Genomic DNA, 13,007 nt, shown 5'->3' with positions numbered 1-13,007 from the left:
TTCACACTGAAAGAAGCATTTGGAATATTAAAGAATGATAATGCTGATGTGTCTGCGAAATTTTCAAAATTCACTTTCAGCAGACCATTTTATGTTAAGTTTCAAAGAAAAATTCCAGAAAATGCATGTGTGTGTGCTATACATGTGAATTTTCAGTTTATAATCAACTCACACCCCATGTTTGGTTAACCCATGCATCAAAATTTTGTTTGCAATCCATCTCACGAAGAGTGTATTCTTCTTTTTTGTGAACATTGTGGTAATCTTCAATAAGAGAAGTTTACTGAATGCTGGTTGGAACTGGTGGATGGTGCAGATGAAGTGACTTTTGAACACTGGAATGGTGGGTTAAAGGAAGTAATAACAATGCCCTTTACTGAATTCATGTAACAATTTTTACTAATTTGCCTGCTTTTTTGAGACACTGCTTTGTGAAGCGAATTCAAAGTGCTCATTTTCAATTTACACACAATCAGGCATCTAATTGAGGCTCAAAAAATAGAAAAATTTGCTGGTATAAAAATAATTAAAAAACTTTTGATACCAATAATTATAATTCTTGATACCATCAAGAATTATAATTATTGGACATTAGTTTTATATATTAGTTAGACTGTCCTTTTTAAAGCAAGGCATAACATCATAATGCCATTTTTCAACGATGGAAGCGTATCATCAAAAATACAATTAATAGTCTCCCTAATAACAATAGTAAGTCTCTAAGACTATCATCAAAGTACATAAAATAAGACTTAAGCATAAACATCGCCACTTTATTTTTCTTACAATTCATAGGCTATATTATTTTGTATATTATTTATAGGCCATATTATTATAATGTCATCCGTTGAGAATAGAAAAATTTTAAAGCATTCACTACACCAAAGATTGTTATACTAAATACTTTTGACACTTAACCATTACACTTACAATCCAACTGAGGACATTGCAGTGTACTCTCATGAGGAAATTTTTTGCGTACTGCCACCTCCCAAAAATCTATTCGCCTCTTCCCAAAAAGAACACCTTGTCAACTATTTAAGCAGCTTAAAATGAGTGTCTTTGTATACCTTTTTGTTGAACATTGTAAAAACACATTTTCAGACAAAAATATGTACTCAGTTTTGTTATAAATACAGAATATCTGAACGCAACGAATGGTTTTGTCTGACTGCAATATGTATATCTTTTGATTTAGCTAAGAAAATTTATGCGTAATATATGTTTGGATACCAAAAACTTTGTATTATTTTAATATTTAAGACCTATGTTTTGAGAATTTATTATGTTTGGCATTAAAAGTTTCAGAGAATTTTAAAAGAATACATGCTATTTTTGTTTTACTTAATTTTATCGTTCTGCAACATTACTTTTAAACACTGTAAGTTGAATGAAAAGTAATCTACATAAGTTCTGACAGTGTTTTGTGGTGCAAGAGATTCTTCCTGATGAATCTACTGATGGAGAAACACTGTGTAGAAGAATGAAAAATTAGATACGTGTTTTTACTAATTTATTATTGCTCTGTTCTTTAAAAACATTGAACACTCTTTGTGTAATACACTAACATAATTTATATATATATATATATACATATATATATATATATATATATATATATATATATATATATATATATATATATATATATATATATATGTATATGTATATATATTTTGCCCATATGTGTTTATATATATATATATATATATATATATATATATATATATATATATATATATATATATATATATATATATATATATATATATATATAAGAATGATCTATTTATTTTTGACTACTTCCAGCACAATACTTTTATTTATACAGAGAAGTATAAAATGACTGAAATATACACACATTTATGTGCGTATATTTCATTATATGGAAATTTAAGCTTCATGCCTTATGAAAATCATCAGTCATAAATTTCTTAATTAAAAATTAAACATTATAGTTACAATTAGAATTAGAATTAGAATTAAGGTGGCGTGAGTTCTAATGACTCCATGGAAATAAAATTTGAGGTAAATGATTTAAAATTATACTACGGTATCAAATGAGGAAAGAAGAAATATGTTTTACGGTATCAAATGAGGAAAGAAGTAATATGTTTTTGTGGTAATGACATTATTTTGCTCTATTTATTTCATAGGTTTTTTCCCTTGTATAACAAAAATTCTTAATTGTCATACATACCTTCCTCGGTATTATTCCTATATATAATTGCATTAAAAGATTTTAAACGGGTTGCATACTGAAATTTAAAAGGTGTTTCATTGACTCCAAGGTATAAATGATTATCTTGATATATACCCAGATCAAATTTGTAATAGAATTCCAAAATTGATGAGAAAGAAATATTTTTACTAGTACACAAATCTCTGCACCATCAAAGGCCTCCATGGTGACATTGAGTAGATTTTCATTAATTGATGGATAAAAATCGTTAGTGTCAAAGAGCAAAAACTTACAGTATTACAGTAAGCTTTTCTTTAATGGTTTGAAGCAAATGTATGTAACATTTTGATTGTTTTGCCATTGATTCAAAGTTCCTTTTTCAGCATAGAACTAATATTGGATAAAAAGTATTTTGAAGTTCTTCCTACCTCATTTTTAGCAGGATTTATAAGTCAATTATATATATATATATATACATATATATATATATATATATATATATATATATATATATATATATATATATATATATAATATTTTTTCATTTTTAGCTCAAAATCCAGCACTTGATTCAGGAACATACTACACTGTCTTCATACGTGGTTATGTGTCTGATGATAAGTATCAAACAACTAATTATTATCCTCCAGTGAAAACACAGACGAATACATCAAGTAAATTTATATATATGTTTTTATATACAACTTAATTTTGTTTTTTAATTGCCTTGAATAATTTAACAAGAATAAATTTACAGCTTATTACTAATAGTTATTAGCTTTTTGTCATGATTATGCAGTTTATCATGATTGTGTAGATTATCATGGTTATGTAATTTATCATGATTATGTAGATTATCATGATTATGTAGATTATCATGGTTATGTAATTTATCATGATTATGTAATTTATCATGATTATGTAGGTTATCATGATTATGTAATTTATCATTATTATGTAGTTTATCATAATTATGTAGATTATCATGATTATGTAGATTATCATAATTATGTAGTTTATCATGATTATGCAGTTAATCATGATTATGTAGATTATCATGATTATGTAGATTATCATAATTATGTAGTTTATCATGATTATGTAGATTATCATGATTATGTAGATTATCATGATTATGCAGTTAATCATGATTATGTAGATTATCATGATTATGTAGATTATCATGATTATGCAGTTAATCATGATTATGTAGATTATCATGATTATGTAGATTATCATGATTATGTAGATTATCATGATTATGTAGATTATCATGATTATGTAGATTATCATGATTATGTAGATTATCATGATTATGTAGATTATCATGGTTATGTAGATTATCATGTTTATGTAGATTATCATGATTATGTAGATTATCATGATTATGTAGATTATCATGATTATGTAGATTATCATGATTATGTAGTTTATTATGATTATGTAGATTATCATGATTATGTAGATTATCATGATTATGTAGATTATCATGGTTATGTAGATTATCATGTTTATGTAGATTATCATGATTATGTAGATTATCATGATTATGTAGATTATCATGATTATGTAGATTATCATGATTATGTAGATTATCATGATTATGTAGATTATTAACTAAGGTACTTATTTATTTTTTATTAAAGTTTACATTTTAAAGTGGGTTAAATATATTTAAGTTTATTATTTAAATTATGTTAATTAAGTTATATTAACTCTAGAATAATATTATATTAAAGTAATTGTTAAATTAGATTAAAAATTGTATTAACTATAGTATAATATATTTTTGTTACAGATGCTGGGACCATTATTGCTATAGTAGTACCGATTGTTTTTACTGTTGTAGTTCTTATTTTGGCTATATTAAAGAAGTTTTTAAAAAAAAAAAGTGTTTCTTTAAAAAATAATTCTTTGGAAATGAGTTCAATAGAAAATTCAATGGTTGGAACAATGTCTCCTAAAGGTTTTTTATTATCTTTTGTTTCAAATGGTTTTATACTTAACTTCAAATTTTTATTCTTATTTTGATTGTATTATAATAACTATTGCGTTGGTATATGGTTCAAAGATTATTAAAAAAAAAAATTTTAACATAATTATTTTGTACAACAGTTATTATTCATTATTTATTTATTATACAGTGTTAGGAAAATAAATTATTATTAATAAATAAATAATGTATAATAAAATCATTATACATTATTTATTTATTATATAGTGTTAGGAAGCATAAATTTAATGACTGTTTAAGAATATCTAAGGCTATTTAGAAATGGTGAGAACCTGAGGATGTGTAGTGTTATTTATTTAAAAAGACCAATAGTATAACATTTTTGTACAATAACTAAAAGGTAAAGAATAAAGCATATATTAACTAAAAGGCAAAGATTCAAACATATCTTTTGTAGTCTTGCAGAAGTTTTCTCCGGAGCTGTCTATACTTTCCAAACTATTTAATAAGTGCTTATCAGAGTCTTGTTTTCCAGCCTACTAGAAAATGACATCTGTTATCCCTATTTTCGAAAATTCTGGATAACCATCTGACTCATTTAACAACAGTCCCATTAGTCTTCTCCCTATCATAAGCAAGTTTTTTGAGTCTTTAATTAACAAACACTTAATCTCGTATCTTGAATTTAATAACTTACTTTCTGATTATCAATATGGACTTTGATCTTCTCGTTCTGCAGCTGATTTGCTAACAGTCATAACCGATAGATTTTATTATACATTAGATAAATGTGAAGAAGTTAAGCTTTTGATAAAGTTGGCATGCTGGTCTTTTCCATAAGCTTTCTTCTAACAGTGTATCAGGTAACATCTTTAAGATTATTGAATCCTTCCTTTCCAATCGTAGTATAAAAGTTGCTCTTGATGGACAGCACTCGTCTTCATATCCTGTACCATCAGGGGTGCCTCAAGATTCTATCTTTGGTCCAATACTATTTTTAATATACATTAACAAACTTCCAGAAATTATCACAAGGTGGCAATGTTCGCTGATGATACTACCATTTATTCTTGTCTTGATGAGAAGTCAACACTTTCTGATTGCTTGGAGGGGGCATTTGAACTTGAAAAAGATCTCACTTCTGCTACAGCATGGGGGTCTTAGTGGTTGGTGAACTTTAACAAAGATAAAATTCAATTTTTTCAGCTAATCGTTATCGCAATAATTTAGATCTTCCTAAATTTATGAACAGTAATGTATTCGATGAGCCATCTACCTTTAAGGTTGCATCTCTTTATGCTCAAACTATGTATCTAAGGTTGCGTCTCTTTATGCTCACCGCTTTCTTTCTCTTGATTCTATTTTCTATCTCTATAAATCTCAAATCCGTCCTAGTATAGAATACTTTTGTCATGTCTAGGGCGGATCTCCAAATGTTGCCCTTTCTCTTTTATACAAGATGCAAAAACACATTGTAAACATACTTGGACCTCCTCTTGCAGCCAACCTCCAACCATTATGACATTGTCGTAATGTTGCTTTTCTTTCTCTTTTCTATAAGTGCTATATTGGGTACTGCTCTAAAGAGCTAGTGTCTCTTGTGCCATCTACAAAAATTCATTTTCATGTTACTTGTCATTAAGTTAAATCTCATCCTTTTGCTGTGACTGTTCCTAAGTGCTCCAAAAATTCTTATTCGCCTAGTTTTTTCCTCAAACCTCAGTTCTTTGGGCTTTGCTCCCTTAATCTTGTTTTCCTGATTTATATAATTTGCAATCTTTTAAACTGTCTGTCAATCACTATCTTGCTCTATAAACTTTATCTTTTCTCTTCCAGTAACTTTTAATTCTAATAATAGTTGCTTGCAGCCTTGTTGGAATTTAAGATATTAAAAAAAATAAGTTGATTCATGGAACACCTACTGACAGTATTGAGTAAAACTACTCAATACTGTCAGTAGTCAAAATACTGCATTACTTATAAGAACTGCATAGTAAACAATATATGACTTTTTTGTGGCAACTGCATTGTAAATGTTGTATTCATTGTGCAATAACACATCGCGATACTAAAAAATTAATGTCAAAAGTTATGAAAGTTAATTTTAGATTTTGAAATTAAGATATAATATCAATTAGTTCAATTAGGAGTAGTAAGTTTTTTCAAATAGCAATAATATTTTGCCTTTCTTTAAATAAGCTCTTTTTTGTTTATTAGCACACATATCATTGACCAAAGAAGAACATCAAGATCCACACAACTAATCATCACTGGATTTACAAGGCATCCCTAAATGTTGTTGTGCTGTAAGTTTATTTTAAAAAATGTCATATCTGGATATGTGGAAGTTGTTTAATGACTGTTTAAGAATATCTAAGGCTATTTAGAAGTGGTGAGAACCTGAGGATGTGTAGTGTTATTTATTTAAAAAGACCAATAGTATAACATTTTTGTACAATAACTAAAAGGTAAAGAATAAAGCATATTTTAACTAAAAGGCAAAAATTCAAACATATCTTTTGTAGTCTTGCAGAAGTTTTCTCCGGAGCTGTCTATACTTTCCAAACTATTTAATAAGTGCTTATCAGAGTCTTGTTTTCAGCCTACTAGAAAGTGACATCTGTTATCCCTATTTTCGACACTCTGGTGTAGTTGGAAAATACAGCCAGTAATTGTTGTTTAATTCTTTAGATTTGTTAGGCAAATCAGCTCTCTAGTAGGTAATTTAGACAAATCAGCTTTCTAATATGTTAAGTTAGACAAATCAGCTTTTTAGTAGGTTAAGTAGTATATACACTTATCCCTATAAAATTCTGTTAAATGTTATACAATATTTCTATGGGTTATATATCCCTCATTATTCAAATAATATAAAAAACTGTTAAATAACAAATAAATAATAAAACTTCAATGTAATGTGTTCTTGCGTCTTACATAGGAAAAATTTCCAAAACAATGATGTGACATAACCACCCTCATCTTCATTCAAACCATCTTCATTTGGAGGACACTGGTGATATTGTATTTCCAAAGACTCTCTCCCTTTTATTTTAAATCTCTACTCTTACCACCTCTACTTTTACCGTGTTGGGTTTAATCCAGCCGAAGTCACCAAGGCAATTTTTGGAATGTCTCACAATGGCCAAATTTTACCATATCCCTCAAAAATATGTCTTTGATGTTCGCAAATGTGTTGAAACCTTGAGCTTTGTTTCGCCTACATAATTTATTCCACATGAACAATCTAGTTTGTAAACTCCAGGATAAGAGTTGTTTGGAAGTCGAGGCTTGTTTTTTTGAGTTACTAATTGTCAAAAGTTTTTTGGTAATTTGAAAACTGGAGTAAACCTTGCATTTTTAAATATCTTTTTTAATTGAATACCTAATTTTGGTACCCATAGTAGAGAAATATAATTAAATTCTAGTTTTTTGATGTTGTTTTTTTGATTATTTTGCTTTTATTTTTTTGATAATATTTTGAAGTATTTTTTTATTATGACCAATTTCTATGAACATTTTCATAAGAAACTCTAAATCATGGTTTATATGTTCTTTGCTGCATAATACAAAAGCTCTTTGGATAAAACCTTTTAATACACCTTTGAATATCAAGGGTATATATAACTCCTAGAAATATTGTATTATATTTAAAAGAATTTTATAAGGATATATTTATATACTAGAAACAGATGTTTTAACTTAATTTAATTATAAAAAAAAAATTGTTAAGAAGATGTTAACTTTTCAAACATTGTAGTAGGTATGTTAGACTAATCAGCCAAACATTTTTGAGCCTTGTTTGGTTGTTTGTAAGTCTTTTCAAAGCTTATTTAAAAGTCATAATGTAACTTTTCATTACATGCATATTAGTATTAGTAAGCATACCCAGCATTTTAGGCATTTTAAATGGATGCCTTTAAATGCTCACAAGCAATTGTTCAGCATGTTGAAGACTTTTTTTCAGTCTGCTTAAAAAAGGTGTAGTAGAAGGACTTTTTTTGTATACTTAAAACAGTTATTGTATTTGTGAAAGCTGGTATAGTAAGGAAGTGTTGGTAAGACGTAAAAATTGATTCAATAGCTACTTTTTCATTAATTTTTATTAACCAGACAAATCTACAAATGCCTGTTGTTTTAAAGCTGGAAAAACCGATAAAACCTGTTGCTTCAAAGCCAGAACACTGGCAGCCTCAATATAGTATAAAAACATTATTTTCTATTTAAAAATGTATTAGTTTTAGAATTACATGTGAGGCAATGCTGTCTAGAAAAAAGTCTTTGGAACCTTTAAATTATGGCAAATGCAATATCTCTTCTAACTATCCAATAGCATCAGGTTTTCCATACAGCCAGATTGCATGACGCTATAGGTAGCGCTGTTTGGTTATCCTGGTTACCAGCGTTTTGAAGAATCTCAGCACCAATAGCTAGTTTATCCTGTCAGATAAGCACCATTGCCCTTTATGCTTTACCCTGCTATTTATGCCTACTCCATACCTAAGTAAAACGGACTTCAATCAAACAATCAAAACTCTAATATTTTTAAAATTGTGTTGAATTTCAATGTAAAATTTCAAATAATTAAAAAGTAGTTTATAAAAAGCAGAATTTTTATGGATTTTGTGCACAATTACTTTAAAATCTGCCTTATGAATGAAACCCAAAATCATTATACTATAAATACTATTACTTTTGATATTATTACATTCATTATATTATCAGTATGGCATTCATTAACATCGTCAATTAAATCCAACAAAGCATATATTCACCATGTTTATACATATACATACATATATATATATATATATATATATATATATATATATATATATATATATATATATATATATATATATATATATATATATATATATATATATTTTCGTCATTCTGTTTCGAAATGTGTGTGGGGTCAGACGCGGGACAGACAAGACATCCGATCGCAAGCGCTTCCTGAAACAGCCTCATATATATGTGTATATATATATATATATATATATTACTTTTAGCCAGTAGTGGTGGAGTTGTAGAACACTTGCATCATAAGCGGTTGTAGAGCACAATAACAGAAGCTGTTTTGCTATAACAGCTGTAAATGTTTTTATAATAACATTGTTTACTTTGTAATGTATATGATTTTTATTTACAGGGTGCGGCGGCGATTCGCAAACTAATTTTTGGCTAGGTTTTGTGATGTAAATAAAATACTTCCGCAATTTGTTTTTGTTGATTAATGTTCAATGACCGTCTTAGATTTTATTAAAATAGTAAATGAAACATATTTTAGTTAAAAGTTTTACAATTGAAGCCAAAAGAACCAAAGTTGTAAATTTGGTTCACGCGGGTTTGTCTGCACGTGAAGTGATTCATGTTTCTGGAGTATCTAAAACTACATTTTTCAAAGTGGTTAAATGTGGCAGTGCTGAACGAGCTAAAGTACCTTCTCCAGTGAATAAAAAAGTTCACAGAAAAGCTTAAAAAGCATGTTGAAAAGAATCCTACTATATCCATCAGAAAGACAGCAAAATTGTTCAATGTTGATGAAAGGACAGTCAGAAGAACTCTAAAAACACTTGGAAAAATCAGTGCGGCCCGACCTTCATGTCAACTTTTAACAGAAAGACTAAAAACTTTACGATTGGAACAACCAAAGAAGCTAAAATCAGCTAAAAAGCCATGCTTTGTCAACAGTTAAAGTTTTCTCAGATGAAAAACTAGTTTTTAGTGTTGACTGCGTGATAAATAGGCGAAATGATAGATTCATTGTGCAGAAGGGTGACAAAGCACCACCTGTGTGTCACACCAAACAAAATTTTTGTTACATGGTGTTCATCGATATCTGTAGTGATTTCTGGTGCTGTCAGTTTAAGAATTTGCATGGAACTGATAACTATGTATCAGTCTTAATGAATTTTTTGAATTTGATACCAGATTGTTGAATCCAGCAGCTTACGTTTAGCAATAGCTCTGCCGTTAGGATAAAGAAAACTCATCTCTGTGTTTGAGATCAAAGATCCTTTGTACGTTTGTTCAAGTCAATGGACTAACAAGCTGAATATTGGTTTGTTGTGTATTTAAAAAACATCATATTTAGTTAATCTTTAGTGAAGCAAATCCATTGAATCTTTAGCCACAATACTTTATCTCCATCTGTGTTGTTTTTTCTATTTGTTATTTTTGATTTTAGTTCTGCCATATCATTTTAATCACAATTAACTAGGGTTTTTCTTTTTTGCTGTTTCCACTACCTTAATCCAATCGTCAGGATGTAAACCTCACTGTGGTAACGTTTGCTCTTTTCAATAAGATCAAAATTCTGATCATTTGGAAGGAATGTATGTCCTGATACAAAAACTTTGTGATCTATTTCTTAAAACAGGAACCTGTCAGACTGAACAATATAGTTCTAAATTAGAACAACCTTAACATTCCTATTCTGACCACCACAACAATCAGTATAGCATGTCAATTTTAAAGTATTAATTATATGTACATGTTTTAATAGAATTGAGACAATTTCGTCAGGACCACAAGATGTCACTGACTCATCCTACATGTACATAAATCCCTTGTCATCGTTTATACACTGTATTCCCAGGTTGTACGTCCAAAGTTGTCGTTTGTAGTAATAAATTCCTATTGATATAATTGGTTGTTGAAGTGCTTTTTGCAGATCATAGGTAAGAATAGTCAGTTCATTCATTTTTTTACACTGACCAGAATCTGTCTTCAAGCTCTCACATGCACTTTCTTTTGTTAATGTTCAAGTTCGACCTTAAGCAGTTTCTTGTCTGCTTCTTGAGCAGCAGCTTCAATTCTATTGTTTACACTGTCACACATTTTGCAGGTGTGAGATTGAACTGAGATTGAACTGTGAATTGAATATTTAACGAAAGATGTTGTCTCTACCTTCCTATTTGTTTCTAAACACATAGCCTGATAAAACTGGTACAGTTAGGTGATGTTCAGGTCACAGATATTTGCAATATTGATTTTTATGTCGACTGTAGTGAGACTTGTAATCCGGAAATTCACCGATAAACTTCCTAATGTATTCATTTATTGTTTTGTTATGAGAAGGAAGATGTCCTCTTTGGTCTACCTTTGGAACTCCCTCATTTTTTAGAGCTGTAGCACAAGACATTCTGCCGTCGCTAATGCAAAAGACAGTGCGGTGGAAAAATCTTACATACTCTGACATCCGTACCGTTGTCATCAGAGCATAAAAGTTATTCATAATAAACTGTTACCGCTGTAGCAAAATTTTTGTTCGATAATTGAGTGGGAAACAGTCTAAGGGTTGGAAGGTCTTTGCTTGTAAAAGTTCGTCTTGTGCTGATAATATACTCTTCTCCTCTAGCACGTCGTCTTTTGCGCATGTTTTTTTTGCAATTTTAGTTATTTTTATTCTTTTGTGACCACGATTTTGTTCAGTCGATACCACTTCTTCTCCTTGCACATCCATCTAAAGAACAATGCCCGTGGGTTTCTACACGAAGTTTAATACTTTAAAAGAAAGTACAAAAACACAGAAGTGTAGTAATAATAACAATAATAATGGCTATACATGTGTTATATATGTGTTTATTACGTTACATTACATAATACACTACATTACCGCATCTTAAAAACTCTCACTGTAACAATCTTCTTATATTCTTTTTATATCAGGATGTTGACAAAAGCTCCGCAACCGTCACAATTATTATATTAGTTATGTCCCATAAAACGTCCATGAAAAATATGTCCATGTTTACAATAATTAATTTGACACTTTTAACTTCAACATTTACACTGCATAAGACCATAGCTTAATTGGTTCGAAGGAACTGCAGCGAAAATTCTCCGTCCCTATCTCGTACGATTCGGTATCAGAAAAAGAGTTTTAAGAGGTCGTTGTTAAGTTCAGCAGTTAACAACTTATCCAATCTTATGCAAAGTCATTTTAATTTAATATATTCATAATGTATTTTACTGATTAAAAACGTCAGATCTTTACGAACACTTTAGACGTTGCTTATTTGTTTATGTGGGTTAGGCCACTCTGGTAGCCTAACCCACATAATAAATAAACAACGCCTCCTAAAACTCAAGTGACTTGACCATAGAATACTGAAGTAGAAACCAGTGCGAATTAGGCCACTTTGGCACAGGAAAATATGTTCAAAATGCCTCACAATGAGTCCATAAACTGCCTAATGGAAAAATTTATATACATACATACATACATATATACATACATATAAATACAATTATTAGAAATATTATCTTATCAGTGATATTATTAAACATTATTTAAGCTAATTTAAATTATTGTTTTGTTATTTTAAAGCTCAATGATCTAAATGCACATCCTTATGGCGCATCCTTATTTATTACCTTTAGCAAGATGGAAGGCTATTTAAAGGATTTTGGTTTATTGGATAAGTTCACGCAATCAAGAATAAATTACGAAAGATCAAGCGAAAAAAAAAGGAGAACTCTTCTGCTTTGTGTTTGATGTATTAGACTTGTTTTTACTTTACATTTTTTATGCGTACTATTATTAAAGTATAGTATTAGTCAATTTTTTTTTAAAGTTTATCAACCATCTGCCACGTTAAAATCTCTTTTTTAAGTTAACGCTAAGAAAAGAAATTATTAATCGCTCCGTTAATTTTTTTTTTTTTTAACTAAATTTTCTCTATTCTCCTGCTTTGTTTACTAACTTCTGCGCTGTTTTTTACATTGCAATTAAACGTTGCGATGTCTGCTGCGTAATTTTTTGAATTTGATTTTAAAAAGTTACAATAAGAAAAGGCTTATATATAATTTTTATCTAATAAATACTTGTTTTTTTATATATATTTTATACTTGTGCGTCCACAC

General features: G+C 29.1%; 1 protein-coding gene across 3 annotated transcripts in view; it reads left to right on the top strand.

The window, feature by feature from the left end:
* Nucleotides 1–12,705, top strand: part of LOC136082363 (titin-like) — a 97,027-nt gene extending 84,322 nt beyond the window's left edge. For 2 of the 3 annotated variants that reach the window (XM_065801442.1, XM_065801445.1), the window contains 4 exons: nucleotides 2,734–2,856; nucleotides 3,981–4,148; nucleotides 6,354–6,442; nucleotides 12,472–12,705. In XM_065801442.1, coding sequence (XP_065657514.1) covers nucleotides 2,734–2,856; nucleotides 3,981–4,148; nucleotides 6,354–6,400 — 338 coding nt within the window. In that variant the 3' untranslated portion in view covers nucleotides 6,401–6,442; nucleotides 12,472–12,705. The remainder of the gene's footprint in view (nucleotides 1–2,733; nucleotides 2,857–3,980; nucleotides 4,149–6,353; nucleotides 6,443–12,471) is intronic. The other variant, XM_065801443.1, reaches the window with a different exon arrangement.
* Nucleotides 12,706–13,007: the final 302 nt, after the last annotated feature.

Source organism: Hydra vulgaris, chromosome 07 (assembly GCF_038396675.1).
Source record: "Hydra vulgaris chromosome 07, alternate assembly HydraT2T_AEP".
NCBI classification, from domain to species: domain Eukaryota; kingdom Metazoa; phylum Cnidaria; class Hydrozoa; order Anthoathecata; family Hydridae; genus Hydra; species Hydra vulgaris.
This window is presented reverse-complemented; position numbering and strand designations above follow the sequence as displayed.